Genomic DNA, 19,368 nt, shown 5'->3' with positions numbered 1-19,368 from the left:
CTTTCTCAGAAATAGCGATAACAAACTTCAATTGTCAAAATCCAAGATGGCTGCCTGTCGGCCATGTTGTTTTCCGATTGGTCTCAAAATGCAATATGCATAACTAGGCACCAAGGGGAGCCTACATATGAAATTTGAGAAAGATCTCTTCAGCACTTTCTCAGAAATAGCGATAACAAACTTCAATTGTCAAAATCCAAGATGGCTGCCTGTCGGCCATGTTGTTTTCCAATTGGTCTCAAAATGCAATATGCATAACTAGGCACCAAGGGGAACCCACATATGAAATTTGAGAAAGATCCCTTCAGTACTTTCTGAGGATTAGCGATAACAAGAATTGTTTACGGACGGAGGGACGGACGGACGGAGGGACGGACGGACGACGGACCACGGACGCAGGGCGATTTGAATAGCCCACCATCTGATGATGGTGGGCTAAAAATAAATCAAATTATAATTTTGTTTGAAACAATTAATGCCAAAGTAATTGAGGCTTTTTCTCAGTACTTTAAATGGTTCATTTTAGCAATTTCTAAATAAATAACCCTTTTCATGGTCCTGTGTTAGTACATGGTAGGAATTTTCAATAGGTGAGCTAGCTGATAAAAATAATATATATAATATACTATATATAGATAAAATTATGTTAGTTTCCCTTAACATAATTACAGAATCACACATACAATTTAATGAAATAAATTCTGATCCTTATAATAGTAACTTGCTCTATGAGTTTTCAGGAACTTAAAGTCATCCTTTCAATAATTGTTCAATTCTTAGTAAATGCTTGCCGTATAGCCAATCATTACACTTGTTATTACGCTGCTAGGACAATATACTGCTGCATGCTGGTTGTACTTGCATATTTAAGACAGGTGTTTCTAGCAAGGTGAGGTAAGTAATACTGTCCTACCTAAAAACATCCAGACTCCGAATCGAATCCAGGTAGCACTAGACAGCTTCAGCATCAGATAAATATTGACAAACACACTTAAGACTGGTAATACTGGCAACAAGGGCACCTAAAACACAATGAGATCATGTTTACAGTGACAATTTCTCAATGAGGGCAAGTTTTCAAAGGAAGAAGTACAATTCTGGTGCAAAAATAAACAGACAATGCTTTAATGTGTAAACGAAACCGTTATTCTAACTGAAAATCGATAACAATAAGTGTAATATATATATATATATATATATGAAAGAAATAAAAATATGAAGGAAAATGAAGATCATGGAAAAGTTATATTGTCAGCATCAGGGTATCATTTGGTATATCAGTTACTTATATGCGATAAGTAATTTGACGTATTTAACGTTTGTTGATATATACGTCTAAGTCTTGTGTTTCCGTTGTAACCACCCTAGGTTTCACTTTGAGAATGTGACGTAAACCGGATTTGACCTAGATCTGTATGGCGGGTGTCGTCTATGAATCAGAAGACGCTTACTCTTCCGAAGCACTAGTCTAACTCCCTTTGCGCTTTTGCTAAGGTCTCCGTGCAAATATACATTGTTTACCCTCGTTTGATCGATTTTGAGTTTTAACCATGGCTTCCTTATTATGTCGGTACCCTTTCTTGTTTTTGCATAGGAAAACTTTGAAAAGTAATTCAATTTTAAATAGAATACACCACATCTGGCTTTCATTGAAAATAAGCTAAGAATCAAAAGCAGGTTTGTGGAAATTGTATCCATTAATGATCATACCATATTTTGCAGCCTTTGAAATAAACTTATGGAATATGAAGATTTTGAAAGACACATTTTTGTATTTGTATCCAATAGTATAATAATTATACACTGGTAGTACATCTATTCTATACTACTTGTATCTAGAGAATATTGAATGGTTTCCCAACTTGTATTTTCACTGCAAAACTTGTATATTTTCACTGCAAAACTTATATATTTTCACTGCAAAACTTATATATTTTCACTGCCAAATGTTATATTTTCACTGCACATCGCTTAATCGTTTTATCGTTTTGATATTTTCTTTTATATTTCACTGGCACAAATGCCATTTTTGCCAGTGAAATTTAGAAATTTATCAAATTAATAAACTTATATTTGCAGTGAAAATATAAGTTTTCCTTTTTTGACCAATCACAGCGAACCTTTGTATTCAACCCCCAAAAACAACTTTCTATTGTGTATAATAAGTTATCTGCATAATTATAGCGTTGATATACTCTGGATCTTACCTTAAAGCTGACTTTTTGAGTATTTTCCGGCTGAATACGGATTGAGTATAGAAGAAAAATGATGGACAAGACTAGAACTGCTACAATGGTTATTGCCCATCCCTCTGTATTGGCAAGGTTTTCCTCGGCGAAGATCAGCACAAAACTGAGGACTATTATAATCATACCTGAAAGACAATGGATTGAACACTATGCATTAAAGTGAATATTACTGTTAAAATGAAGGATCATACAGACTATGAGTCATCAACTTTTGAGACTTTTCCAATACTTTTCTCTCATCAACTTCCAAGACTTTTCCAATACTTTCTCTCATCAACTTCCAAGACTTCTTCAGTACTTTCTCTCATCAACTACCAAGACTTTTCCAATACTTTCTCTCATCAACTTCCAAGACTTCTTCAGTACTTTCTCTCAACAACTTCCAAGACTTTTTCTTTACTTTCTCTTATCGAATTCCAAGACTTTCCCAATACTTTCTCTCATCAACTACCAAGACTTTTCCAATACTTACTCTCATCAACTTCCAAAACTTTCTCTCAACAACTACCAAGACTTTTCCAATACTTTCTCTCATCAACTTCCAAGACTTTTCCGATACTTTCTCTCATCAACTTCCAAGACTTTTCCGATACTTTCTCTCATCAACTTCCAAGACTTTTCCGATACTTTCTCTCATCAACTTCCAAGACTTCTTAAATACTTTCATCAACTTTTGAGACTTCTCCACTACTTTCTCTCATCAACTTCAAAGACTTTTCCAATACTTTCTCTCATCAACTTCCAAGACTTCTCCAGTACTTTCTCTCATCAACTTCCAAGACTTCTCCAGTACTTTCTCTCATCAACTTCCAAAACCTTTCCAATACTTTCTCTCATCAACTTCCAAGACTTCTCCAGTACTTTCTCTCATCAACTTCCAAGACTTTTCCAATACTTTCTCTCATCAACTTCAAAGACTTTTCAGTTACTTTCATCAACTTCCAAGACTTTTCCAGTACTTTCTCTCATCAACTTCCCAGACTTTTCAGATACTTTCTCTCATCAACTTCCAAGACTTCTTGAATACTTTCTCTCATCAACTTCCAAGACTTCTTGAATACTTTCTCTCATCAACTTCCAAGACTTCTTGAATACTTTCTCTCATCAAATTCCAAGACTTTTCCAATACTTTCTCTCATCAAATTCAAAGACTTTTCCGATACTTTCATCAACAACCAAGACTTTTCCAATACTTTCTCTCATCAACTTCCCAGACTTTTCAGATACTTTCTCTCATCAACTTCCAAGACTTCTTGAATACTTTCTCTCATCAACTTCCAAGACTTCTTGAATACTTTCTCTCATCAACTTCTAAGACTTTTCCAATACTTTCTCTCATCAACTACCAAGACTTTTTCAATACTTTCTCTCATCAACTTCAAAGACTTTTCAGTTACTTTCATCAACTTCCAAGACTTTTCCAGTACTTTCTCTCATCAACTTCCCAGACTTTTCAGATACTTTCTCTCATCAACTTCCAAGACTTCTTGAATACTTTCTCTCATCAACTTCCAAGACTTCTTGAATACTTTCTCTCATCAACTTCCAAGACTTTTCCGATACTTTCATCAACAACCAAGACTTTTCCAGTACTTTCTCTCATCAACTTCCCAGACTTTTCAGATACTTTCTCTCATCAACTTCCAAGACTTCTTGAATACTTTCTCTCATCAACTTCCAAGACTTCTTGAATACTTTCTCTCATCAAATTCCAAGAATTTTCCAATACCTTCTCTCATCAAATTCCAAAACTTTTCCAATACTTTCCCTCACCAACTTCCAAAACTTTTCCAATACTTTCTCTCATCAACCTCCAAGACTTTTCCAGTACTTTCATCAACTTCAAAGATATTTCCGAAACGTCTGTTGAGTTAGTGATCAACATTTGGTAATATAGATGTTGAACATAGTACACAAATAGATCTAAAGTCTTATATTTATTAACTATATCACAGTGCAATTGTAAACACATCGCCTAAAGCAATCGCAAAGAAGGCATGATTAAACGTCATGATTGCAATATTATATAGTTTTGCTTTTGTGAATATTTCAGGAAAACACAAATATCTTTTATACTTAATCATAACACCAAAATCAAAAGACCTTTCAATGCATATGTGCCACATTCAAAGAATCCCATAGCGTGATAATAAATCCCAAGAATTTTCAAAGACAGAAATTGATATCTGTACGAACCATTAAAATGATTTCAGAATCCAAGTCAAATACTGAAAAAACCTTCATCAGAAACACTACTGGAATCTTAATCCATGGAAAATCACCCAATATCCATGAAAACACAATTTAATAGATTGTTCACGGTAATTTTATGGCTGGAATACATGAGTGAGGGTTGTTTGTTTTCATTTTAGGACTTGTCTGTGATTCAAGAGGCCAAAACAATGAAAATTCAGAAGGGAGGTCGGGATAATCTTATATATATCCAGAAAGATTGAAGTGCTTGAATTTACCAACACTATCATTCAGAAGACAGCGAGGAGATATGATCAAACTATATAAAATAATTAATGGAAAATACGATTGCGAAGTAACCAGATTTCTGAAGTTCTGGGAAAATGTTTCAAATTGGTCTGGATAAGGAGGAAATTCTTTGAAAATAAACCCTAAGCAGTGTTCACGTATGAAGAGGAAAAATAGCTTTTTACTACGAACTGTAAATGTGTGGAATGGTCTACCATGTGCTAGTAATTTGAATTGATTCAAAAATGAACTTGATAAACACTGGAAAAACATAGATTTATTTTACAATTTCAAGGCCAGTTTATGAACTTTAGTGGATTTACATTCACAAAATTATTATTAGAACAATTACCATGTACTGAGTCTGGTGTAGAGGATGCACTCTATCCTGTACCAGAAATTTATCATAAGATATCATTAAATAATCAAAATAGACCTAAACAATGATAATGGCAGATACATTTACCATAACCAAGAAAAATAAACCTATAAAAAAACATAGTTTCAGTAATGTGTGAGACAGGGTTTAAGAATGAGACTTACTCAGTTATATGTTTCGACACTTAGGATAAATGTCACATGACAGGTTTGTCTATAAATAGTTTTGCTGAAACAATAACTGATGCAATATATTCATTGCATTGAGAAATAATGTTTTAAAACTTATCTTATTTTAGTGTTTCAGCTTTTGAAACATTCTGCTAGAATCATATTTGCTAGTCAATGGTGTTCGGTATGATATAACTGGTCGTACATCTTAGTTATAAGCAGATATGTGCTAAATTATGACTGCCTTAATTAAATTTCCAGCACATTCATTTTTTTCTAAAAACATTAAACTTTATTTTTCTTGGCAATAATGGGAAAAAAAGTTATATCAACAACTTAATTAACAAAATAATCACTCTTGTTGGCCCTGGTGGAAGCGGGAGAGGTCTTACTGTGGGAGGAAACCAGAGTACCCAGGGGAAAACCCACGAGGTCGGATAGGCGACCCCGATACCTTTTCATGTCCGATCAGGGAATCAAACTCCAGTCATATAGGTGAAAAGCACGAGTTACCACTCTGCCATCCAACCATCAAGTATATTTATTCTATGGCGGGTACACCAGAGGGAATACACATCAAGATCATAATATACATCAAGTTTCAATATATGTGGTAATAACAACTTATTATGATGCTAATCGTATGACATGTGCTAAAACCTGAGTATGGAAAAAAAAGAGCATTACAGTACTAGATAAGTTTGAGGTTCAATATATCAAAGCTAGCCAACAAAAGTACAGTTACTAGCAATATACATTTTGTAAATCATAAATTATACTCACATATTAAAATAACATTGAACTGTGCCAATTTTTCTGTGAGAGCTGTGGGTTGTGACTCCTCACACCTAATCATTGCTTTTAACCAGACTTTGTAAGACGTATCGCCCACTAACGGGTCGGACTCGTGTATGGGGCTACGTTTTGGTGAAATCACATCACAATCATCACTACTACTGTGGTTTATGCTACTGAAAAATAAATAAATACATTTTTAATACAGTACAACAGCAGTAAGAGAACTCAGATATTCAAAATTTTAACCTTGAGTGGAATTAAAATAAAGTTCTTAAGAGCATTGGAAATGTAACTAAGTTAAGTAATTTTGTCACACTAATCTGGGTAAAAGATTCTTCACTTTTATCTGCATAAATGACTTGTCACATTTATCTGGGTAAATCATTTGTTCACAATGAAAATGACCATGTATAACAAAAAGGTTTATATAACTGATAACTTACGAATCATCTGCATCTGAGGTAGTCTTCATAACTGTTACTCTGTATCTGTAAAAATATTGGACAATTTACAATTTTAGCGGAGAAAAATAACCTGATTTAAATAATAAATTAAAATAGTTCAAACATAAATGTTACATTTCATAGTGTACAGGATGCATACAGTGTAGATATTGCTACAAATTTCAAATGCATTTAAATCTCTGTTTAAAGAGATGACGTGAGATGAAGAGAGTGACAGATAAGGTAAAGAAAAGGGAGGGACAGATTAAGGTATAGAAAAGGGAGGGAAAGACAAGGTAAAGAAAAAGGAATGAATGACAGAGAAGGTAAAGACAAGGGAAGGACAGACAAGGTAAAGATAAGGGAGGGACAGACAAGATAAAGAAAAGGGATGGACAGATTAAGGTATAGAAAAGGGAGGGAAAGACAAGGCAAAGAAAAAAGAATGAGTGACAGATAAGATAAAGAAAAGGGAGGGACAGACAAGGTAAAGATAAGGGAGGGACAGACAAGGTAAAGAAAGGGGAGGGACAGACAAGGTAAAGAAAGGGGAGGGACAGACAAGGTAAGGAAAGGGGAGGGACAGACAAGGTAAAGAAAAGGGAGGGAGAGACAAGGTAAAGAAAGGGGAGGGACAGGCAAGATAAAGAAAGGGGAGGGACAGACAAGGTAAAGAAAGGGGAGGGACAGACAAGGTAAAGAAAAGGGAGGGAGAGACAAGGTAAAGAAAGGGGAGGGACAGACAAGGTAAAGAAAGGGGAGGGACAGACAAGGTAAAGAAAGGGGAGGGACAGACAAGGTAAAGAAAAGGGAGGGAAAGGCAAGGTAAAGAAAAGGGAGGGAGAGTCAAGATAAAGAAAAGGGAGGGACAGACAAGGTAAAGAAAAAAGGGACAGACAAGGTATAGATAATGGAGGGACAGACAGGGTAAAGAAAAGAAAGGGACAGACAAGGTATAGATAATGGAGGGAGAGACAAGGTAAAGAAAAGGGAGGGACAGAGAAGGCAACGAAAAGGGAGGGACAGACAAAGTCATGAAAAGGGAGGGACAGACAAGATAAAGAAAGGGGAAGGACAGACAAGGTAAAGAAAAGGAAAGGACAGACAAGGTAAAGAAAAGGGAGGGACAGACAAGGTAAAGAAAAGGGAGGGACAGACAAGGTCATGAAAAGGGAGGGACAGACAAGATAAAGATAGGGGAAGGACAGACAAGGTAAAGAAAAGGGAGGGACAGACAAGGTAAAGATAAGGGGGGACAGACAAGGTAAAGAAAAGAAAGGGACATACAAGGTATAGATAATGGAGAGAGAGACAAGGTAAAGAAAATGGAGGGACAGACAAGGTAAAGATAAGGGAAGAAGAGACAAGATTAAGATAAGGGAGGGAGAGACAAGGTAAAGAAAAGGGAGGGACAGACAAGGAAAAGAAAAGGGAGGGACAGACAAGGTAAAGAAAAGGGAAGGAGAGACAAGATAAAGATAAGGGAGGGACAGACAAGGAAAAGATAAGGGAGGGACAGCCAAGGTAAAGATAAGGGAGGGACAGACAAGGTAAAGATAAGGGAGGGACAGACAAGGTAAAGATACGGGAGGGACAGACAAGGTAAAGAAAAGGGAGGGACAGACGAGGTAAAGATAAGGGAGGGACAGACAAGATTTTAACAAAGGGCAATAACTGTAAATAAGGAGTTCTTGGTATTGGATCTAGTACACTGCACATTGCCTAGATGTAACTGGTGTTTAATGCTCCTTAAGGTAAAGAAAAGGGAGGGACAGATTAAGGTATAGAAAAGGGAGGGAAAGACAAGGTAAAGAAAAAGGAATGAATGACAGAGAAGGTAAAGACAAGGGAAGGACAGACAAGGTAAAGATAAGGGAGGGACAGACAAGATAAAGAAAAGGGATGGACAGATTAAGGTATAGAAAAGGGAGGGAAAGACAAGGCAAAGAAAAGGGAGGGACAGGCAAGGTAAAGAAAAGGGAGGGAGAGTCAAGATAAAGAAAAGAAAGGGACAGACAAGGTATAGATAATGGAGGGACAGACAAGGTAAAGAAAAGGGAGGGACAGAGAAGGTATAGATAATGGAGGGAGAGACAAGGTAAAGAAAAGGGAGGGACAGAGAAGGCAACGAAAAGGGAGGGACAGACAAGGTCATGAAAAGGGAGGGACAGACAAGATAAAGAAAAGGGATGGACAGATTAAGGTATAGAAAAGGGAGGGAAAGACAAGGCAAAGAAAAAAGAATGAGTGACAGATAAGATAAAGAAAGGGGAGGGAGAGACAAGGTAAAGAAAAGGGAGGGACAGACAAGGTAAAGAAAGGGGAGGGACAGACAAGGTAAAGAAAGGGGAGGGACAGACAAGATAAAGAAAGGGGAGGGAGAGACAAGGTAAAGAAAGGGAGGGACAGACAAGGTAAAGAAAGGGGAGGGACAGACAAGGTAAAGAAAAGGGAGGGACAGGCAAGATAAAGAAAGGGGAGGGAGAGACAAGGTAAAGAAAAGGGAGGGACAGACAAGGTAAAGAAAGGGGAGGGACAGACAAGGTAAAGAAAGGGGAGGGACAGACAAGGTAAAGAAAGGGGAGGGACAGACAAGGTAAAGAAAAGGGAGGGACAGGCAAGGTAAAGAAAAGGGAGGGAGAGTCAAGATAAAGAAAAGGGAGGGACAGACAAGGTAAAGAAAAGAAAGGGACAGACAAGGTATAGATAATGGAGGGACAGACAAGGTAAAGAAAAGAAAGGGACAGACAAGGTATAGATAATGGAGGGAGAGACAAGGTAAAGAAAAGGGAGGGACAGAGAAGGCAACGAAAAGGGAGGGACAGACAAGGTCATGAAAAGGGAGGGACAGACAAGATAAAGAAAAGGGATGGACAGATTAAGGTATAGAAAAGGGAGGGAAAGACAAGGCAAAGAAAAAAGAATGAGTGACAGATAAGATAAAGAAAGGGGAGGGAGAGACAAGGTAAAGAAAAGGGAGGGACAGACAAGGTAAAGAAAGGGGAGGGACAGACAAGGTAAGGAAAGGGGAGGGACAGACAAGGTAAAGAAAGGGGAGGGACAGACAAGGTAAAGAAAAGGGAGGGATAGGCAAGGTAAAGAAAAGGGAGGGAGAGTCAAGATAAAGAAAAGGGAGGGACAGACAAGGTAAAGAAAAGAAAGGGACAGACAAGGTATAGATAATGGAGGGACAGACAAGGTAAAGAAAAGAAAGGGACAGACAAGGTATAGATAATTGAGGGAGAGACAAGGTAAAGAAAAGGGAGGGACAGAGAAGGCAACGAAAAGGGAGGGACAGACAAGGTCATGAAAAGGGAGGGACAGACAAGATAAAGATAGGGGACAGACAAGGTAAAGAAAAGGAAGGGACAGACAAGGTAAAGAAAAGGGAGGGACAGACAAGGTAAAGAAAAGAAAGGGACAGACAAGGTAAAGATAATGGAGGGAGAGACAAGTTAAAGAAAATGGAGGGACAGACAAGTTAAAGATATGGGAAGAAGAGACAAGATTAAGATAAGGGAGGGAGAGACAAGGTAAAGAAAAGGGAGGGGCAGACAAGGAAAAGAAAAGGGAGGGACAGACAAGGTAAAGAAAAGGGAAGGAGAGACAAGATAAAGATAAGGGAGGGACAGACAAGGAAAAGATAAGGGAGGGACAGACAAGGAAAAGATAAGGGAGGGACAGCCAAGGTAAAGATAAGGGAGGGACAGACAAGGTAAAGATAAGGGAGGGACAGACAAGGTAAAGATACAGGAGGGACAGACAAGGTAAAGAAAAGGGAGGGACAGACAAGGTAAAGATAAGGGAGGGACAGACAAGATTTTAACAAAGGGCAATAACTGTAAATAAGGAGTTCTTGGTATTGGATCTAGTACACTGCACATTGCCTAGATGTAACTGGTGTTTAATGCTCCTTAATTTGCTTACATTGTAAGTGTGGGTAAAGTTATGCTCCAAATACGAAAAGGATGTACAAATAGATGCGGACATTTTAAACAGCAACAGAATCGTGTCAAAACATCATGCCGACTATGTTGTATTTGGGGTATAAAAAAATGATTTTAAGGGTTAAATGTTACAATCAGTTACCTGAGTAGCAACACACAGACCCCTACTAGGGTATAGGCTAGGAGGGTTCCAATTGACATCATATCGACGAGCTCTGACAGGTCAAACATCATCGCCATCACACCTAACAAAATTAAACACAGTGTCTACAGAAAGTTCAAGGGCTGTCACGGTTAGAGAACACATCCATGAATTTAAACAGCTAAGATCTTGATAATGTTTCATACATGTTACATAACTGCCTCTACATTTCATTATGATTATAATAGGGATATTGTGATTTTACAACTGTATGCATCAGAAACATTTTGTTATAATTAATTGTCCAGTGTTTATACGCAGAATGCGGCTTTCTGATTGGTTGAGATTTTTGTTTCATACCTCTATGAAACAAATCTGAAAATGGCGCGAAATATGTGACGTCACAATATGGCCACAGACATTGCGTATTGATTTGTGAAAAAGAATCCCTTATAAGATCAGTTCAATTTATATAATACATGTTTTAATTTTGAAAATCAATTTCAAAAATTAATTATAAGTGTTGATGTCATTTTTTAGTTTCATTGGGCTATATAAAAAAAACTTTTGTAAAAATCCGCGTAGCGGATTTATACAGTTTGCAAACAATTTTGTTTTCATACCCCAATGAAACTAAAAAAAATGACATCAATGCTGAAATAAATCACTTTAAAATACCAAGCAGAAAATAGATAATGTCTCTATCCGAATTACCTGCAAATATTCCTGATATTATGGTGGCTATCAGTGGTGTCTTGAAGCGTTCATTAATGGTTGCTAGGGAGCGGAAAACAATCCCATCACTAGCCATGGCGTAAATAACCCTTGGCAGAGGAAACATGGCCCCAAGCAAACTGTCGAAAAAAATATCACGATTTAAAATTTATTTGTACCTTCATATTGAAAACTCTTCTTTATTTTTTTGTTTTTCGTATCTGTCACGATTTTACTGTGAGATGATGGTGCTGAAGAAATATGAAGATTACACAAAGATTACTTATAATTCTTATAAAAGATAACAGTTATGGATGTAAAAAATCATTCTTCAAATGTCAAACATAACACTATTGACTGACAGATGAACAGGCACCCTTATAACAGTGTACATTTTCGAAATAAATTACTAGTTGGTATACCGGGAGGAGGTGTTCTTCATTTAATTTAAAACATATAGTTACATGTATGTGCATGAGTTATACTCATTTCAGCTCTAAATATATATCATGAAAGGTTTTTTCTTTAACTGGCAATTGGACATTTAGCTTATTAATTAAGTTGGTGTGCCTATATTGATAACAAAAGCATACACACTTCAATATACTTTAGTGTTATAATTTTACCAGCATCCGACAAATACTTTTTTGTTCAGCCAACCTGCAAGAAAATGTGGTCCTTATATTGAGTTTCTATAGCCAAACCTGTCTAAAACGGTCTCTCAAGGGAGCAGAGAAATGTGGTCTCTATATGAAGGTGACCTTATATAGAGGTTTCTATACACGAAATTGGAATATTTGGATTTGGAACATGTGGACTTTATAGACAGTGTTTTGTTACATACAGGTGGCCCTTAGGGCAGGTGGGGCTGTTATAGCTCAGTCAGTTAAAGGTCCAGCCACATAACCACAGGTGAAGGGTCAGTTAGACGTCCAGCCACATAACCTCAGGTGAAGGGTCAGTTAGACGTCCAGCCATGTAACCTCAGGTGAAGGGTCAGTTAGACGTCCAGCCACATAGCCACAGGTGAAGGGTCAGTTAGACGTCCAGCCACATAACCACAGGTGAAGGGTCAGTTAGACGTCCAGCCACATAACCTCAGGTGAAGGGTCAGTTAGACGTCCAGCCACATAACCACAGGTGAAGGGTCAGTTAGACGTCCAGCCACATAACCTCAGGTGAAGGGTCAGTTAGACGTCCAGCCACATAACCTCAGGTGAAGGGTCAGTTAGACGTCCAGCCACATAACCTCAGGTGAAGGGTCAGTTAAAGGTCCAGTCACGTAACCTCAGGTGAAGGGTCAGTTAGACGTCCAGCCACGTAACCTCAGGTGAAGGGTCAGTTAGACGTCCAGCCACGTAACCTCAGGTGAAGGGTCAGTTAGACGTCCAGCCACGTAACCTCAGGTGAAGGGTCAGTTAGACGTCCAGCCACGTAACCTCAGGTGAAGGGTCAGTTAAAGGTCCAGTCACGTAACCTCAGGTGAAGGGTCAGTTAATGGACCAGCCACGTAACCTCAGGTGAAGGGTCAGTTAAAGGACCAGCCACGTAACCTCAGGTGAAGGGTCAGTTAAAGGTCCAGTCACGTAACCTCAGGTGAAGGGTCAGTTAAAGGTCCAGTCACGTAACCTCAGGTGAAGGGTCAGTTAAAGGTCCAGTCACGTAACCTCAGGTGAATCGTCAGTTAAAGGTCCAGTCACGTAACCTCAGGTGAAGGGTCAGTTAAAGGTCCAGCCACGTAACCTCAGGTGAAGGGTCAGTTCATGGACCAACCACGTAACCTCAGGTGAAGGGTCAGTTAAATTTCCAGTCACGTAACCTCAGGTGAAGGATCAGTTAAAGGTCCAGCCACATAGCCTCAGGTGAAGGGTCAGTTATACGTCCAGCCACATAACCTCAGGTGAAGGGTCAGTTAAAGGTCCAGTCACGTAACCTCAGGTGAAGGGTCAGTAATACGTCCAGCCACGTAGCCTCAGGTGAAGGGTCAGTTAAAGGTCCAGTCACGTAACCTCAGGTGAAGGGTCAGTTAAAGGTCCAGCCACGTAACCTCAGGTGAAGGGTCAGTTAAAGGTCCAGTCACGTAACCTCAGGTGAAGGGTCAGTTATACATCCAGCCACGTAACCTCAGGTGAAGGGTCAGTTAAAGGTCCAGTCACGTAACCTCAGGTGAAGGGTCAGTTATACGTCCAGCCACGTAACCTCAGGTGAAGGGTCAGTTAAAGGTCCAGTCACGTAACCTCAGGTGAAGGGTCAGTTATACATCCAACCACGTAACCTCAGGTGAAGGGTCAGTTAAAGGACCAACCACGTAACCTCACCAACTTCTACAAGGTGACTTGACTTCAAAATGACGCTGGTTGTTAACAGGGCAATAAAACGAACTCCAGGTAGGTTTGACTGGTTATGTATGGTCAGTAAGGAACACAAAATCTCAAGCCTTCATCTTAAGCAACAAACTTACCGTAAAGATTTACATAATATCTTAAATATAAGTTTTTACCTGATTTTGTATACAAACCTTGTAGAAAGGCCACAGATTGCACCGACGGCAATGATGTATCTAGCCACGCCCCAACCGACACGATCAAATACGTCTGGGAGTGGTGCGTCTTCGTCCAGCAGATAGTATGGACACATAAGTGTCATCACAGCCGAGATCCCGAAGTATGCCACAAAGATGGCTATCAGTGATATAACTATACTGATAGGAATGGCTTTCTGGGGGTTCTTAACTTCCTCACCTGTACAACAGACATACATACATGTATCACCTTGACTATCTGTTCAACTCAATTAAATCATGAAATTAAAGCAATAATAATTAATAAGTCTGTGCCAAATTTTCTGATTCAATGAAATTCATTAAATGATGAATATTCATGACACAATTGCTATTTATAAGTCAAAGATATTCCTAAATCAATGGATATTCATGAATGAACAATGGATATTCATGAATTGAAAATGGATAATCCGATAATTACCCGGTATGAATCAAATAATGTATATTCATGAACAATTGATCTTCATTAACAATGATTATTTAATTTTGAGAACAAATCAATATTCGTGAATTGATGGATATTTAAAATCTTCAAGAATCTATCATAAATTGATATTGATTAATCCATGATATTCATGAAAGGATGGAAATTAATGAATCAATAATGATATTCATGAGTTATTCATGAAAGGTTTGATACCACTGAATTTTTAAAGATATTGATGAATTAATCAATCATAATTAAATAGATATTTATACATGCACTTGCATTAATTCTTTCATGAAATGCTTCGGATATTATAAAGTGAATTATACGGCTATCCACTGCCAGGCCTTACATACCAGACATATTCCTGTTACCCATGTCTATACTTGAAATGCAAAAATATTCATGAATTATATGAATATTCATGTTTGTATTACCTGTTGTAGCAATACAGTCGAACCCTACGAAGGCATAAAAACAGGTGGCCGCTCCAGACATCATTCCAGAAAACCCAAATGGCATGAAACCTCCGCTTCCACTGTCTGTACCATTACCTGGTAGCTAGAAATATAATAGTTTATATTATACAGAAAAATTGTCCATGGGAAGTAACTCTTGACAGCTAACCGATGCATGGCCATACAGACAATATTAATTCCACTGATTATAAAACCTGAAAGTAATTAAATGGATATATGCATGGTCATCCACAAAAACTAAGTATGTGTACTGATCGGCCCACTATAAAGACCCTGTTAAATATCCATGTCAGAAACCCACTGGATTCTGCACTGTTGATTTTGTTGAGGGTTTATATCCAATGATGACCCCGTTTGTGATTTAATAAACCACCATTGCAATACTGCAATGATACAGGGGAAATAACTCTAGCAGTAAAACACATACTAGCAAACATACTGAAAGTGATTTCATCGACTAGTGACTTTTTGTTTTATATATACAATAGGAACAGGAGCCAGCATATTATGAAATATGTTCAAGCGATTCATTGTGAATGTTCTGTATCTGAATATACAAACAACCAGTTAAGCCTACATTTGTAGTGTAATAGAAAGACATTAATTTTCTGTTGATTGGAGTACACTTTTGTACATTTTCACACTTCAGTGATCACAAATATTCATGCAGGCACATAGCCAAGCGACTCTGATATGTACATGTATACAGCTGGGATTGAATTTGGGGTGCAGGGGACATGGTAGAGTAACCCTGACTGCTCATAGTCCAGGGGTAAAGCAATATTTTACAATGATATGTATGCAATGGGGGTGTAGGGGGCATGGTACGTCGCCCCTGGTCAGAGTCCAGGTGACATTTTTCAATGATGTGTATGTACATGTATAGTTGCATATTTGTGTAATTAAGGCAGCTACATGTATGTGCCAGATATGTATTGTTTCACTGGTCATTTGTCTGATGATCGAAGGTCACAGAGTGACGTCCTGTCCATATATAACTGGACCACTTTGAACCCTGAGGGTTATATCTGTAATCGGGTACATACCATATATAACTGGACCCTGAGGGTTATATCTGTAATCGCGTACATACCATATATAACTGGACCACTTTGAACCCTGAGGGTTATATCTGTAATCGGGTACATACCATATATAACTGGACCACTTTGAACCCTGAGGGTTATATCTGTAATCGGGTACATACCATATATAACTGGACCACTTTGAACCCTGAGGGTTATATCTGTAATCGGGTACATACCATATATAACTGGACCCTGAGGGTTATATCTGTAATCGGGTACATACCATATATAACTGGACCACTTTGAACACTGAGGGTTATATCTGTAATCGGGTACATACCATATATAACTGGACCACTTTGAACCCTGAGGGTTATATCTGTAATCGCGTACATACCATATATAACTGGACCACTTTGAACCCTGAGGGTTATCTGTAATCGCGTACATACCATATATAACTGGACCACTTTGAACCCTGAGGGTTATATCTGTAATCGCGTACATACCATATATAACTGGACCACTTTGAACACTGAGGGTTATATCTGTAATCGGGTACATACCATATATAACTGGACCACTTTGAACCCTGAGGGTTATATCTGTAATCGCGTACATACCTCTGAAGGCTTTAACTGCCAGTTGTGAATATCCACTTTGAAAAATCCACAGATGATCACGTAAGTCACCACCAACAAATTCACTCCCGTGAAAATGTTGTTAAATGTTGAGGACTCTTTGACACCTACGGCTAAAATCACTGAAAATGGAGAAACATATCTTTATTAGTTTAATTATGTTAATTGATGAGATATTTCAAGTAAAGCCTACTAATTAACAGGAAGATAATTACAGGTGTAAATCAATGGATGGGTTAATAAAGCTGAACAATTTTTGTAAAAAAATGTGTTAATTAATATAATCAAATTAAGTTACTTCCACCAAAAAGTTATGTTTAATAGTATAAATCAAGCAAGGAGAATGGGACTAACACAGATATACCCCTTACCAAACTCCCCAATCAGGCCAGGCTCAGACAGATATAACCTCATACATGTATCCCTCATCAAGAAAATAAATCTGTCCAGGGACTCACATTGATATCTGTAACCCTCACCACCCTCATCAACAAAATAAATCTGTCCAAGGCTCACATTGATATCTGGACCCCCTCACCACCCTCATCAATAAAATAAATCTGTCCAGGGACTCACATTGATATCTGGACCCCCTCACCACCCTCATCAACAAAATAAATCTGTCCAGGGACTCACATTGATATCTGTAACCCTCACCACCCTCATCAACAAAATAAATCTGTCCAGGGCTCACATTGATATCTGTAACCCTCACCACCCTCATCAACAAAATAAATCTGTCCAGGGACTCACATTGATATCTGAACCCCTCACCACCCTCATCAATAAAATAAATCTGTCCAGGGCTCACATTGATATCTGTTACCCTCACCACCCTCATCAATAAAATAAATCTGTCCAGGGGCTCACATTGATATCTGGACCCCCTCACCACCCTTATCAATAAAATAAATCTGTCCAGGGGCTCACATTGATATCTGTAACCCTCACCACCCTCATCAATAAAATAAATCTGTCCAGGGACTCGCATTGATATATGTACCCCTCACCACCCTCATCAATAAAATAAATCTGTCCAGGGGCTCACATTGATATCTGTAACCCTCACCACCCTCATCAACAAAATAAATCTGTCCAAGGCTCACATTGATATCTGGACCCCCTCACCACCCTCATCAATAAAATAAATCTGTCCAGGGGCTCACATTGATATATGTACCCCTCACCACCCTCATCAATAAAATAAATCTGTCCAGGGGCTCACATTGATATCTGTAACCCTCACCACCCTCATCAACAAAATAAATCTGTCCAAGGCTCACATTGATATCTGGACCCCCTCACCACCCTCATCAATAAAATAAATCTGTCCAGGGGCTCACATTGATATCTGGACCCCTCACCACCCTCATCAATAAAATAAATCTGTCCAGGGGCTCACATTGATATCTGTAACCCTCACCACCCTCATCAATAAAATAAATCTGTCCAGGGACTCGCATTGATATATGTACCACTCACCACCCTCATCAATAAAATAAATCTGTCCAGGGGCTCACATTGATATCTGTAACCCTCACCACCCTCATCAACAAAATAAATCTGTCCAAGGCTCACATTGATATCTGGACCCCCTCACCACCCTCATCAATGAAATAAATCTGTCCAGGGGCTCACATTGATATCTGGACCCCCTCACCACCCTCATCAATAAAATAAATCTGTCCAGGGGCTCACATTGATATATGTACACCTCACCACCCTCATCAATAAAATAAATCTGTCCAGGGGCTCACATTGATATCTGGACCCCCTCACCACCCTTATCAATAAAATAAATCTGTCCAGGGGCTCACATTGATATCTGTAACCCTCACCACCCTCATCAATAAAATAAATCTGTCCAGGGACTCGCATTGATATATGTACCCCTCACCACCCTCATCAATAAAATAAATCTGTCCAGGGGCTCACATTGATATCTGGACCCCTCACCACCCTCATCAATAAAATAAATCTGTCCAGGGGCTCACATTGATATATGTACCCCTCACCACCCTCATCAATAAAATAAATCTGTCCAGTGACTCACATTGATATCTGGACCCCCTCACCACCCTCATCAATAAAATAAATCTGTCCAGCGACTCACATTGATAACTTTACCCCTCACCACCCTCATCAACTTAATAAATATGTACTAAGATTCATGAGATCATAACACATTTGACCTTTAACCTTGACTGAATGATGACAAGCAAACTGTAACCAAGTGTAGAAATTCATGCTGTGATGTTTATTGGGAACATAAACTTATTATAAACCTGTCAAAAGGCTCATGAGATGAGATATCGTGTGCCCCAGCTTTTTTATTTTAAAAGTGGTCATGTGTGACATTTGAACTTTAACCTTGAACAATGAACACTAAAGTCTTATCAGATGTAGACTTTCATGCCATGACGAATACGAACGAAAAAATCCTTCTACAGATTCAGGAGATTCCTTGTACACAAGCTTTTTTATTTCAAAATAGGTCGAGTGTGACTTAGCTGATCTTTAACTTTGATGAACACTTAAATCTTCACAATTTTAGGATTTCATGCTGTGATGCTACAGAGTGTGAACATGGCCCAAATCAGATGTTCAAGAGATATTTTGTTTTTCATTGATACACGCACCGATGTACACAAACAAGTACCTACTGTACTCGGACCTTTCCTTCTTTCAAATTCAAATTTATTTTATTTCTATTTTCACAAGATAATGTTTAATAAAAAATACTTTACAAGGGTATAATGACAGTTTCCATTAAAATTAAACTATTTATATCTTAATGGTTTGGTTTGGTTTATTTTGTTTTACGTCCCATTAACAACTAAGGTCATTTAAGGACGGCCTCCCATGCGTGCGACATGCATGCGTGTGGTGAGTGCGTATGTGTGTTTT

General features: G+C 38.4%; 1 protein-coding gene across 3 annotated transcripts in view; it reads right to left on the bottom strand.

Moving 5' to 3' along the window:
• The window catches only part of LOC117344946 (high affinity cationic amino acid transporter 1-like), a 44,807-nt gene that overhangs the window by 13,239 nt on the left and 12,200 nt on the right, over positions 1 to 19,368 (bottom strand). For 2 of the 3 annotated variants that reach the window (XM_033907832.1, XM_033907830.1), the window contains exons 7-15: positions 16,444 to 16,583; positions 14,751 to 14,874; positions 13,842 to 14,064; positions 11,324 to 11,463; positions 10,610 to 10,712; positions 6,521 to 6,565; positions 6,063 to 6,250; positions 2,208 to 2,374; positions 914 to 1,022 (exon numbers count right to left, since the gene is read on the bottom strand). In XM_033907832.1, coding sequence (XP_033763723.1) covers positions 914 to 1,022; positions 2,208 to 2,374; positions 6,063 to 6,250; positions 6,521 to 6,565; positions 10,610 to 10,712; positions 11,324 to 11,463; positions 13,842 to 14,064; positions 14,751 to 14,874; positions 16,444 to 16,583 — 1,239 coding nt within the window. The remainder of the gene's footprint in view (positions 1 to 913; positions 1,023 to 2,207; positions 2,375 to 6,062; positions 6,251 to 6,520; positions 6,566 to 10,609; positions 10,713 to 11,323; positions 11,464 to 13,841; positions 14,065 to 14,750; positions 14,875 to 16,443; positions 16,584 to 19,368) is intronic. The other variant, XM_033907831.1, reaches the window with a different exon arrangement.

This window comes from Pecten maximus, chromosome 16 (assembly GCF_902652985.1).
Source record: "Pecten maximus chromosome 16, xPecMax1.1, whole genome shotgun sequence".
Lineage (NCBI taxonomy): Eukaryota > Metazoa > Mollusca > Bivalvia > Pectinida > Pectinidae > Pecten > Pecten maximus.
The sequence above is the reverse complement of the archived record's forward strand: the minus strand, read 5'-3'. Positions and strand labels throughout refer to the sequence as shown.